This window comes from Rattus norvegicus, chromosome 5 (genome assembly GCF_021556685.1).
Source record: "Rattus norvegicus strain SHRSP/BbbUtx chromosome 5, alternate assembly SHRSP_T2T, whole genome shotgun sequence".
In the NCBI taxonomy this organism is placed as follows: Eukaryota; Metazoa; Chordata; class Mammalia; order Rodentia; family Muridae; genus Rattus; species Rattus norvegicus.
Window position 1 is genome coordinate 79,648,145 of NC_141538.1, and position 12,700 is coordinate 79,660,844.

A 12,700-nucleotide genomic window follows, 5' to 3' on the forward strand; every position below is an offset into this window, starting at 1 on the left:
GCCCGGAGCCGGCGACGCGCCGAACTTAGGCAAGCAAGGAAAAGCCTACGTAGTACTGATGCTCTAGACACGCCAGTGGCCCACAGGCGAAACTGATTGTCATCGACGGACCCGGGAAAGGGGCGGGGCGGAGGTGTCTTCCAAAGCGCCTGCGCAGGGCGTTGGTTTCCTGGGTGTCGTTTGTGGAACTGCGGGAAGACCCGCCCAGCGCCCGGTGTGCGCAGGCGCACACCGTCTTGTAGGGTCTCTGTCTTGTAGGATCTCTGTCTTGTAGGAGGGCGGGTTCCCGAGCGGGTCTCGGGGCGGGGCCGGGGGCGCGGCTAAATGCGGAGGGAAGGTTCTCCTGTCACTCACAGGTCGCTGCTGTTCCACTGCCACCAAGTTCACTGAACTGCGAAGGTCATGCTGCCCAACACCGGGTAAGAGGACGGGGATAGGTTGGGTTTAAGGACTAGTCCGCAGGTCGCCCGCGCTACCCAGAGGGCGCGGAGGGGATCGGTGAAACTGCCGCGCGCTCTGGAACTCCGGCTCGCGAAAAGATAGAGTTGCTGAGACCTGCGCGTGCACGGGACCCCAAAGTTGTGTACTATAGGGACTCAAAAAGTTGTACATTACAGGGGGCAGCGGTGTCAGATACCTCACAGGGAAAGGTTACGAGGGTAGGTGTTCCCCGTCGTCAGTTTGGCCTGGTGACAATGTTGCTTTCAGCTTCTAGGTGAAAGTTCACTTGGGACAATGACTTCAGATTTTCTGTTTGTCTATATGCTTGATTGTAGATTTAAAAATAAAGAATCGTGTTTTGAAACGCTTTTCAAGTTAATAGCGAGTTAAAGGATTTTTATGTTTGATGGTTTGTTTGTTTTACTTAAAAATGAAGTGTTTTTACCCCAGCCTAGCCAGGTGCGGTGACACCTTTTAATTCCAGCACTCAGAGGCAGGGTCAGAAGGATCTATTGATTTCAAGCCCAATTATTTATTTATTGACATATTTGTGCAGCCAGTCACTAGGATTTTACAAAATTAAAACAAATACCCATTAAATAATGTTCTTCCCATTTCTTTTTGCCCTTAGTTCCTGCTAAACTCAGGTAGATCCACTATGTTCTATAAAGTTTGAGTATCTTCAGCGCAGGGACAAGTAAGTTCATTCTGTAGTTAGTTTGACATGTATAGACAGCTAAAACATTAAATCGTTCAAAAAGATATGTCTATTTAAAAATCCAGTTTTCTTCTATTTGTATTCTTTGCACTTATCAACATATTTTGTATAACTTACAGGGACAACGTCGTTTTAGAAAATAGTAGCAAACTCCGTTTTGGGTTTGCTGTTTTTACCTGACATGTCTTGGGGTATTCTTAGGCTTCCAGAACATGCAGCCTGTCCTTGTTCTCTTGTTTTGTTTTTGTTTTTGTTTTTGTTTTTTGTTTTGTTTTTTGTTATTTTTTGAGACAGGGTTTGTCTGTGACCTAACTATCCTGGAACTCTCTGTAGACCAGGCTGATCTTGAACTCAGGGAGTTCCTCCTGCCATGAGCCTGACCTTGTCCTCTTTAATGGTTGCAAATTATTATTGAAGACCTGTTCCCTAATGTTAGATTCTGAATCATTTCCAGCTGTTTTGGTATCTTTTTGTTGGTGGTGTTTTTATTTCATCTTTGCTTCCATTATTATTCTTTTGTTTTGTTTTGGTTTGAATTGAGTGTAACCCTGGCTGTCTTTGAACTGGTTATAGACCAGGTTGGTCTTGAACTCACAGACATTTGCCTGCCTTTGCCTCCCAGGGGCTGGGATGAAAGGTCTGTGCCACCTTGCCTGGCTTTCTTATCCCTCTATGTGTTTGTTTAAACATAGGATAAATGTACCATCTAGGATAAATTCTTGAAAGTGAAATTGCTAGAACCGAGAGAATTTTTTTTAAAATTTTGATATTGTAAGACAGACAGATATTCACCACCAAAGGAATTGCACCGTCAAAAGCATGATTGAGAGTACTGAATCCAATCTAGCCAGTCTCAGGTTCCAAAGTTTGAAAAACTGAAGACTTGAGAATAGTCAGAAAGAAAAAAAAATACAAAACAAATGAAGTGAACTGACTTCTACAGATATTAAAATAGTTTACATAACAAGAGTAATTAAAATAGTTCTACTACAGATTAAGTAAATAAAGTATTTGGTAACACAAATCCAGTGGCAGGGTGAGAGGGCTCTTTATTATAGTTAAAATTTGTATTATTTTCTTCACTCACGAAGGTGACTCCAGAAGACATTTGACGATATCTGAGAAGACTGAGTTGAAAGGGAGTGCTGAGTGGCGAAGGCCCTAGGTGGATGTCAACTTCTTACAAGCAGTAAACAGCCCCTGTCCAGTCCAAAGCGTCAGCTCTGCAGGGACTGAGACAGGGTGGTTTAAAGCCATTGCTGTGTCTTTTCACTGACCTGGTTTAACCAGCGAGGTGTTTCTGTCATTGTGTTGTGAGACCTGGGACAGAGTCCAGGGCTCATGTTTAGGGAAGCACCCTTTCAGCCTCTCGGCCCCAACAGAGCTGGCACCACCAAGATTTTTGTCTGACCTCTGAGAACTTGCGCACTTATTTGAGAAATTTCATTCTTTATTGTGATTCACAAGTCCTCCTTTTTGAGTTTTCTCATAGCATTTGGCTTTGACTACGGGACTCAGAGAGCATGAATAAACGGAGTCAGAGTCATCGGTCTGTTCTCTAAGACTTGATTGTTTCTGTGGCGTGCCACACTAAGATCTGTTGTTCAGGGTGGTATTCTGTCTGATCTCTTTTTTTTTTTTTTTGGAGCTGGGGACCGAACCCAGGGCCTTGTGCTTGCTAGGCAAGCGCTCTACCACTGAGCTAAATCCCCAACCTCTCTGTCTGATCTCTTACAGTCTTACACGGTCTTATTTACTTATTTCATGATGCTGGACACTGAACTTGCCTGCTTTAGACTCGTTCTCCTGAGCGACCCACCCCTGGCCCTTACTTTTATACTCTTAGTAAACATTTCATACTTTATGGTGAATGTGTACACATATGTACTGTATTCATCTTTTCTCAACCACCTGAGATTTATTTTGGCCTAGGAAATAAGTTAGGAAGCCCACTTCGCTTTACTCAGATGGCTTCCCCACCATCTCAACCACATTGACCTGACCATTCTTTTTTCTTTTTTTCTATTTGTACCACTGTCATAAATGAAGATTTCATGTACATAGGGATCTGTTTCTAGACTCTGTCCTGTGTTACCTACTCTGTCTACTCGTGTATTAGAATCAAGTAATTTAAATCACTCTAGCTTTATAAACCTTTAAAATCCAGAAAAGCCAATTCTTTCCTTTTAGGTTATGCTTTAGACGCTTCTTTTCTATTCTTGGATATCTAGATTTTGAAACTAGAGCTTGAGACTTGCTTGCCTATATTTTTAATTATTTTCTTTTTTAGTGGTTACATTTTCCATCCCATTTCCTCTAATTTTGAGAGGGACTTAGTAAATCAAAGTCTGGACTGTCTCTGCATTTGCGAGCCCTGGCTACCTGCCAGTGACGTTGAGGAGAACACCCTTGCCATTGGTCTTCTGATCCTCACATGAGAGGGTCTTCTTAGATCTGGCTGCCTTTGCCACTCCTGCTTCCAATGCCCTGGACTCTGGATGAGGAGTATGCCCTTTATCCTACTGGGATTCAGTCCAGCTGGATACCAGGCAAAGGGACAAGCCCTGCAAGTCAGTAGTTGTCAGACATTTTCACATGACGACTTAACATTAAACATCTCTGTATTTGTATATTGTTTTTATTTTCATGTGTGTGTATCATGAGTGTTCAGTGCTCTTGGAGGCTATAAGAGGGTGTCAGGTCTCCTAGAGCTAGAATAATGGATGATTATGAGCTGTCTGGTGTGGGTGCCCAGGATTGACTCTGATCCTCTGCAAGAGCACAGAGCTCTTTAACCTCTGAACCATCTCTCTGGCTTCTAAACATCTCTTTAGTTGTGTGTGTGTGCGCGTGTGCGTGTGGTGTGCTTGTGTGTGTGTGTGTGTGTGTGTGTGTGTGTGTGTGTACATTTTTTTATTCAGGGTCTCACTGCTAGCCTGGGACTGGATAAGTAGACTGGCCTTGAACTCACAACGATCTCTCTTGCAGTGTGCACTACCACAGCTAGCTTTGTATGTAGGTGTGAGGTATGGAATTGAGATCTGGATGCTTGTGTGGCAAGCTCTTCACTGACTGAGCCATCTCCCTCAGGCCTCTACAGATCTGCCTTGTGTTGTTCTCTTATTAACAGAATAGACAGGATCTTCGTTCTGACTTTTGATAGGAGATGACATTCTTTTTATATTTTCCCATCCGGCTCCCGGGCCCTTGTCCTCATTTAGAAGACCCATACCTCTGTCAGTATATAGATTTCATTATCTGAAATCTCAATGGTGGGGATTTCTCTGTCCTCCTTTTCCTTCTCTTCCCTCCCTCCTCCCCATCTCTCTCCCTTCTTCCTCTCTCTCTTTATGTCTTTCTTTCAGGTGGAGTCTCTAACCCAGCCTGGAACTTACTGTATATCCCACACTGGCCTTGAATTTTCTTTTTTTAACTCTGCCTTAACTTCTGAGAGCTAGGATTCCAGGCATGTAACCATGCCAGCAAGGAGTTTTTATTGCCACATGTCTAAACTAGCTGGTTTTTATTTCCTGTATGGTACTAATTATCAAACACCTAGGGCTTCATACACAGTAAAACATGCCCTGTTTGTTCTGCTTGGCTTGGAACTTGCTATATAGACCAGGCTGGTCTAGAATTTACAGAGATCTACCTTCCTCTGTCCCCTGCCTCTCAAATACTAGGCTTAAAGGCAGGCACTCCCATGTCTGACAACGTTTGATTGTCTTTTTTTTTTTTTTCTTTTTTTTTTTTTTTCGGAGCTGGGGACCGAACCCAGGGCCTTGTGCTTGCTAGGCAGGTGCTCTACCACTGAGCTAAATCCCCAACCCCTATGTTTGATTGTCTTATACTCTTGTATTTCAGTATTCTATTTGGGAACACTTTGGCTAAAGTAAAGTAAGTATCAGAAAGGAGAAAGTATGTGAATTGGACTGAAATAAAGGAGGCTGTCATCATATGTAGATGATACAGTTTTCTGCATAAAAAGCTAAAGTAACTTCTAGCATTGCTTGGCAAAACTGGACTTGAGTGTATGTTTCATTTATCTATTGTATAATAAAGTACCCCAAGTTCACAGGATTAAAACAACTTATTCACAATTCTTGGGATACTTGGAGTTTTCTACCTCTTGTACAGTATGCCAAGGTCAAATGTATGAACACACGTCTCACCACACGGCTTGTCCTCCCCTACACACACTCGCACATGCCTTATAATTTAGCCGTGCAGTCACTTTGCGTATCTGGCTTCTTAAAGGGAGGTAGCAGAAACCGTTGTCACAGTTAAAGTTCTTGTCTCTGTTATAAAGTACCATTGACCAGCGTCTACTCCAGGAGGAAAGGGTTCATTTCAGTGCAGCACAGCCCATCACTGAGGGGAGTCAGGCAGGGATTCCAGGCAGGAACAGGAGGGAGCAGAAGCCATGGCAGAGGGCTGTTGTCTGGCTTGCTCACCATGCTTTCCTGTAGCACCCTGGACCACGAGCCCAGAAGCGGTATTGAGAAAGAGGGGGCACTTTCTCAACTGAGGCTTCCTCTTCCTAAGTGTGCCTGATGTCTAGTTAACTTACAATCAGCCAGCACAGCCATCTGTGTTATGTCCTATGGCTTGGCAGTCTAAGAGTTGGATGGCACTTCTATCACAGTCTTTTGGTCAACAAAATTTAGACAAACCAGAATTCAGGGAGGAGAAAATATGCTCATTTTCTTGATGGAAGGAGTGTCCCAGAATTTGTGGTCACCTTTGAGATTTCCATCTATCCATAACAGTGTCATATAAGCTATGGTGTTTGGTATGTGAAGGGAGAGACATTTCAGCAGCACCCTACCCCTTCCCCCATTTCAATTATGATTGGCTTTAGAATCACCTAGGTGGCACGCCTCTGGGTATGTCTGAGGGGCTGACCTGAAGATGGAAGGCCCACCCTCAGTACGACGAGAAGCACCAGAGCACGGGCTGGGGCCTGAACTAAGCAAAAAGGGGGAGGAGCCCTGAACTAAGCAAAAAGGGGGAGGAAGAGTAGTAAATTGGCCTCAGAGTTTGTCGCTGCAGTCACACTGTGTGCAGTCACACTGTGACCAGCCACCTCCCTTTCCCACCACCATGCCTTCCCTGCCGTGAATCCCCTCAAACTGGAAGCCCAAATAGACTCTTCATTAATTTAAAACATCTTTAATTTAATTTTATGTGTGTGTAGCTGGGTTTCTGTGGCTGTGTATCCTACAGAGGTCAGAATGGGGAGTAGGGTTATTTGAGTTACATGCATTCTTGAGCTGCCTGAAGTGGGTCTAGGGATCCAATTTCTAGTCCTCTGATAGAACACTTAGCGCTGTTAATTACTGAGCCAACTCTCCAGCACCCCTCATTGCCCTTGAAAGGCATTACCAGACTAGTGGGACCAGAAACCAGTGCGTAAGGAGCAGGTTCACTGGTGGTGTGGAAGAAGTGTGAAGCCTCAAAGCCAATCCACTGGCCCCACTCCGAGCTCTCCGCTTCCTGTTCGAAGCTAAGAAGTGGCTTCCCAGCTTCCTGTTCAGCAGGCCTGCCTGCGGCCTCTCCATCCCTGCTGGGATGGTGATGGAGTTTCTCCCTCTGGCACAATAAAACCAAATAAACCCTTTGTCTTCTACCAGCTGCTTTGACATGGTATTTTATCACAGCAATAGAAAAGTAACTAAGACATGTTTGTTCCATATTTCAAAACCACCTCTGCCTGCACCTACACTGATTGTCTACCTCAGCGAAACCAGCAGGGACCTTCTGTGCCTTTGTTAACCAAGTCGCCTACCTTATTGTCATCTAACAGCAGAGTAGGTAGAACATTGAAAGTTAAGATGGAAGGTGTACCAGTTTGGGTATCTGTTGCTGTGAAGAGACACCATGACCATGGCAACTCTTATAAAGGAAAACATTTAATTATAGTTTCAGAGGTTCAGTCCATCGTGGCAAGGATGGCCACTTGCTGGTAGACATGGTGCTGGAGGAGGGCTGAGAGCTCTACATCTGGATTGACCGGAAGAGAATGGGACACGCTAGGCCTGGCTTGAGCTTCTGAGACCTCAAAGTCCACCCACAGTGACACACTTCTTCCAGAAAGGCCACACCTCCTCCAGTGAGGCCACATCTACTCCAGTGAGGCCACATCTACTCCAGTGAGGCCACGCTTACCAATAGTGCCAGTCCCTATGAGCCTATGGGGCCGTCTCATTCCAACTGCCTCAGAATGAAATGAGATGTAGGGATGGCAGGATATTTGGATCAGGGCCATTTCTAGTCAGCCTATTCTTGCTCCTTTAGGCTTGTTTAACAGCTTTACTGAGATGTAATCTGTACAGTAGTAAGTCTGTGGCTCTGTCTGCACAGAAAATACTGTCACCACACCCACCACACCCAGTATAAAACCTTTTTTTTTCTTCAAGACAGCGTTTCTCTCTGTATCGTGGCTGACCTGGACTTCTGTAGACAGGCTGGCCTCAAATTCAGAGATTCACCTGCCTCTGCCTCCTGAGCACTGGGATTAAAGGTATATGCTACCACTTCCTTGCATTTTAAAACTTTTGTCAGCCCAGAAAGAAGCTTCTACCTGAGCTGTCAACTTCCAAACCCTCCCATTCCTGCTCCAGGAGCTGCTGATCTCAAGTCTCTATGGGTCTGCCTGTTCTATCCGTGTAATTGAGTCTTGATAACGTGACGTGTGTGACTGCTTACTTTTAGACCCTTTATCCATACCGTAGTATATCCTAGTAATTCATTCCATTTCATTTCTGAGCACTATTCCACTTTGAGGGTCAACCACTCAATCTATCCACTCATTAATTGATCCACATTTGGGATTTTTCCACTCTAGCTACTATTTTTAGAGAATTTTTTTAAAAGATCAAGTGCTAACAGGCATGGTGGTAAGTCCTGTCATCCTAGCACATGGAAGGCAGAAAGAAGCAGTAGGGTTAGAGGATCAAGGCTGGCCTGTGTGCTTGTCTCAGGGCTGCATCCCCAGCTCCTCTGTAAGGAAAGCTGGACGTGGGCATACTAACTTGTAACCCTGACACACTTGATAGCCCTGTCATGGGTAGGAGTGGGATCCTTAAGGCCACAGCTAGCTCCCTCGCTGTAGGCTAGGAACAGCCTAGCTGCAGGCTCACTAGAGACCCTGCCTCAGGAGGCTTGGGTTGGAGAATGATTAGAGAAGGGGACCTGGTCCTCCTCTGCTCTCTGCGCATCCACTTAGTACATGCATCCCCTACACACATACATCCTATACACCACACAGCCTTCTTAATACTTTTTCTATGGAAAAAAAACCTTACATATCTTCTCCTTAAGATTTACTCTGTATTTGAGCAGATTTTGTTTGTAGATCTCAGTAAGATTGGCCAACTGCAGTTGTCATAAAGAATTTATCAGTCATGTACAGTGGCAACATAGTGGGTGGAGGTATAGAGGAAATCATGAAAGTGCGTGTGAGCTGGTATAAGTAAAACAGCGACGTTTCTGATAGGTCACCTTTGCTCTGTTTAGGAAGCTAGCGGGATGCACAGTCTTTATCACAGGGGCGAGCCGAGGCATCGGCAAAGCTATTGCCCTGAAAGCAGCAAAGGATGGAGCCAACATCGTCATTGCTGCAAAGACCACCCAAAGGCACCCGAAACTCCTTGGCACTATCTACACGGCTGCCGAAGAAAGTGAGTGTGACCACCAACATTTCATACGGGCTGCCCTCACAGTGGCTTCAATACATAATTCCCTGTAGAGTTTAGTGTAAGCTCTTTGAAAGTTACTCTAAAAATAGCTGCACCTAGGGCCAGCGAGATGGGCCAGAGGGTAAAGAAAGGATTTTGCTGCCGAGCCCGACAACCTGAGTTAGGTTCCTAAACCCACACGGTAGGAAAAAATGGCTTTTGCAAATTGTCCTCCAACCTCAACACGCATGCTATGGCATGTACATGTACATTAAAATAAACAAAAGAAATAATTCCAGCACTCTGGAGGCAAGGGCAGGTGGATATCTGTGAGTCCCAGGCCAGCCTGGTTACAGAGTGAGAACCAGACCAACCAAGATTACATAGACCAAAAAAAAAAAAAAAAAAAAAAGGTACATTTAAAGAACTATTTATTTTATTATGTGAGAGAGGGAGTTCTGATTACTTTTCACCTCTAGCCTCTTGAGCAATATGAGAGAGAGCCTAATTAAATCATATCTTAGGGCTGGGACTGTAAGTTGGAGATAGAAAGGCCTGGGTCGCATTCCCAGCACTGTGGGAGCTGGAGGTAGACTGGAAGTGAAGAGGAGACAGCTGAGGTAGAGCCGGGTGAACATGCCAGTTGTTTTTAGGTGTATTTTGTGCACAGTAGCAAAAGCCTGTGTGTATGTATGTACACTGTTTGTTCCTGGTTCCTGCAGAGCCCGAGCTGGTCTGAAGCTCTATTTAGTCAGTCTGTTGTGGTTCTAAGACCTTGTAATTTATCTCTATTTCTCTGGAAAGGGGAACCTTCTCTTTTTACTATGGTGACGTTAGAATGAAGGTGTAATTCTAAATCCTTGAATGCTTTTCGTTTGCTTCTCTTTAGTTGAAGCAGCTGGAGGGAAGGCCTTGCCATGTGTTGTTGACGTGAGGGACGAGCAGCAAATCAACAGTGCAGTGGAGAAAGCTGTGGAGAGATTTGGAGGTAGGCCCTTGATTCTGACAGAGTCACTTGACATTGATAAAATATAGATGGAAGAACTTCCGGTTGATGCCGGAAACCACGGGTAGTACCTGATAAAATATAGATGGAAGAACTTCCGGTTGATGCCGGAAACCACGGGTAGTACCTGATAAAATATAGAAGGAAGAACTTCCGGTTGATGCCGGAAACCACGGGTAGTACCTGACCGCATTTGTGCTCTTCTCCTCTCCCTGCTTCCCTGTGTAACTGTCTCATAAACCAGGCCCAGTTAGACGCGACATCAGAGCAGTGAGCGTGCAGGGAAGGTCACCAGGCTGTAGTCTCTTCCTCTCTCTTGCCACCTACAGTTTGGGGTACATAACTCACTGAAGCAGACTGGTATGTAGCAAGTCACAAACAGCTGTTCCCATCCTAGAGCTAATTAGCGCCCTCTGCATAGCAGTATTTTCACTGAAGTAGAGAACTTTTACCTTTTCAGTGATGTTTTCATTTAATCTTATCTAAAACAAGATATATCACATTTACACAGAAACTGGATAGAGTACACAGAAATTGGGATTATTTTAGGGGTGTGTGTGTGTATTTCTGTTTGGGATTTGAAACTCAAGATCATTCTCTTTCCCCAGTTTCTAAGACCAGAAACGAGCCCTTCCCTTTATGAAACGGGAGCCTAGGGTTGGGGATTTAGCTCAGTGGTAGAGCGCTTGCCTAGGAAGTGCAAGGCCCTGGGTTCGGTCCCCAGCTCCGGAAAAAAAAAAGAACCAAAAAAAAAAAAAAAAAAAAAAGAAACGGGAGCCTTGTGGAGAGGGAGACTAGAGTGCTTGCATAGGGCATGGGTCCTGAGGAGTACTAGAGAGGGTTTGGCCCCAGGGTCCTGGGAGAGCAGATTGGTACATAAGGGTTGAAGCTACAACTTGTAAGGACTCAGCCTCCTTGCAGCTTTTCTTGGAGCCCTGTAATTGGCTGTATCCCCACTGTGCCCATGACGATGAAAATCAGAAGCTGCTGTTTTGAAAGAGTTACTGAGTCTGCATCGGTATATTGATCAGTCATAGAGTCTAATTATATCTGTGTGTGTGTGTGTGTGTGTGTGTGTGTGTGTGTTATAGACCTATATGATTTTATGTGTGTGTATCTGTGTGTTTGTGAATCAACTGAGGGGTCAACCATACAAAGGAAATGCTTTGTGTATATGATAGGGAGAGGGGAGGGAAGAGAAGAATAGAGATAAGGATAAAAACTCTGACTTGCATTAAAATGAAAGTGTTTCCTTTGGTAACAGGAATTGATATTTTGGTGAACAATGCCAGTGCTATTAGCCTGACCAACACATTGGAAACTCCGACAAAGAGAGTGGACTTGATGATGAGCGTGAACACCAGGGGCACCTACCTTACGTGAGTCACAGTAGGAACATGGGGAAGGAAGTCCCGATGTGTTCTCAGAGAACTTACTACTTAGAAACAGAGGGGGATCAAACAGCAGTTTAAAAGCTAGCTGGCATATTTACCTCTCTGATTAAGCTAATAATATTAGTATCTGTCCTAATTAGGGCCCCATGTCTGTTATGAAACACCATTACCAAAAGCAAGTTGGACCAAAAGAGTTTATTTGGCTTACACTTGTACATCGTACTCCATCATTGAAGGAAGTCAGTACAAGAACTCAAAGAGGGTTGGGGCTGGGGATTTAGCTCAGTGGTAGAGCGCTTACCTAGGAAGCGCAAGGCCCTGGGTTCGGTCCTCAGCTCCGAAAAAAAAAAAGAAAAGGAAAAAAAAAAAGAATATGGAGGCAGGAAGTGATTCAGAGGCCATGGAGAGTGCTGCTTACTGGCTTTATCAGTCTTTCTTACAGAACTAAGACCACCAGCCCAGAGGTGGCACTGCCCACAGTGGACTAGGTTCTTCCACATCAGTCACTAATTAAGAACATGCACTCCAGGCTTGCCTACCTCCTGATCTGTGGAGGCATTTTCTTAACTCAGGTTCCCTCCTCTCAGATGACTTTAGCTTGTGCTAAGTTAACATAAAACTAGCCAGCACAATACCTAAGTGCTGTGCTGGGCGTTTTCAATACGATGTATAAGACAGAGCTTGTTTTTGTGAAAAGTGGGATGGGTTTGTAATGTGGATGGCACAGCTCACTAGCAGAGCAAGCTGGTAAGGTCTTGTCCAATAGATGCTTTCAACGTAAGTGAGAGAGAGGCGCTCCTTCCTCTGAGGGCGAAGTTTGGTCTTATTGCCAGAACGGACTCAGTTTTTCCTGATTTATTGATTGGTTGGGTTCAATTTCAGTTTTAATGGCAATTAGCTATAGTTTGCCGGTTCTCATTTCGGCCACGCAAAAGTGAAACACCCTTGGGAGAGAAAGACAACTTACACAAAAACTCTGAGGAGGCATTGATTGTATTTGATGTGTAAAGTTAAAAATATGCTGAAGGTGTCAGGCATGGTGGTACTCGACTCGGATCCCAGTACTTGGAAGGCAGAGGCAGGCGCATCACTGAGTTCAAGGCAGCCTAGTCTACAGAATGAGTTGTAAAACAGCCACAGTAACATAGCAAAAAACCTGTTCAAAAAACCAAAAAGAAGGAAAAATGTTGGAATTGGTAACAGAGTTTTGTATTTGGAAATAATAGTTAATAATACTAATAATGGAGGCTGGAGAGATGGCTCAGTGGTTAAGAGCACTGACTGCTCTTTCAGAGGTCCTGAGTTCAAGTCCCAGCAACCACACGGGATCTGTAATGAGATCTGATGCCCTCTTCTGGTGTATCTGAAGACAGCTACGGACGGTGTACTTATATATAATAAATAAGTACATCTTTAAAAAAAAAAAAAAGCAAAACAAAAAAACAGTAATCAACTGCCACAG

The 12,700-nt window shown here is 44.5% G+C and overlaps 1 protein-coding gene across 1 annotated transcript in view; it reads left to right on the forward strand.

Moving 5' to 3' along the window:
• Positions 1–287: 287 nt before the first annotated feature.
• The window catches only part of Hsdl2 (hydroxysteroid dehydrogenase like 2), a 35,142-nt gene continuing 22,729 nt past the window's right edge, over positions 288–12,700 (forward strand). Inside the window, exons 1-4 of the mRNA NM_001025697.1 lie at positions 288–419; positions 8,678–8,841; positions 9,728–9,826; positions 11,109–11,223. Coding sequence (NP_001020868.1) covers positions 403–419; positions 8,678–8,841; positions 9,728–9,826; positions 11,109–11,223 — 395 coding nt within the window. The 5' untranslated portion in view covers positions 288–402. The remainder of the gene's footprint in view (positions 420–8,677; positions 8,842–9,727; positions 9,827–11,108; positions 11,224–12,700) is intronic.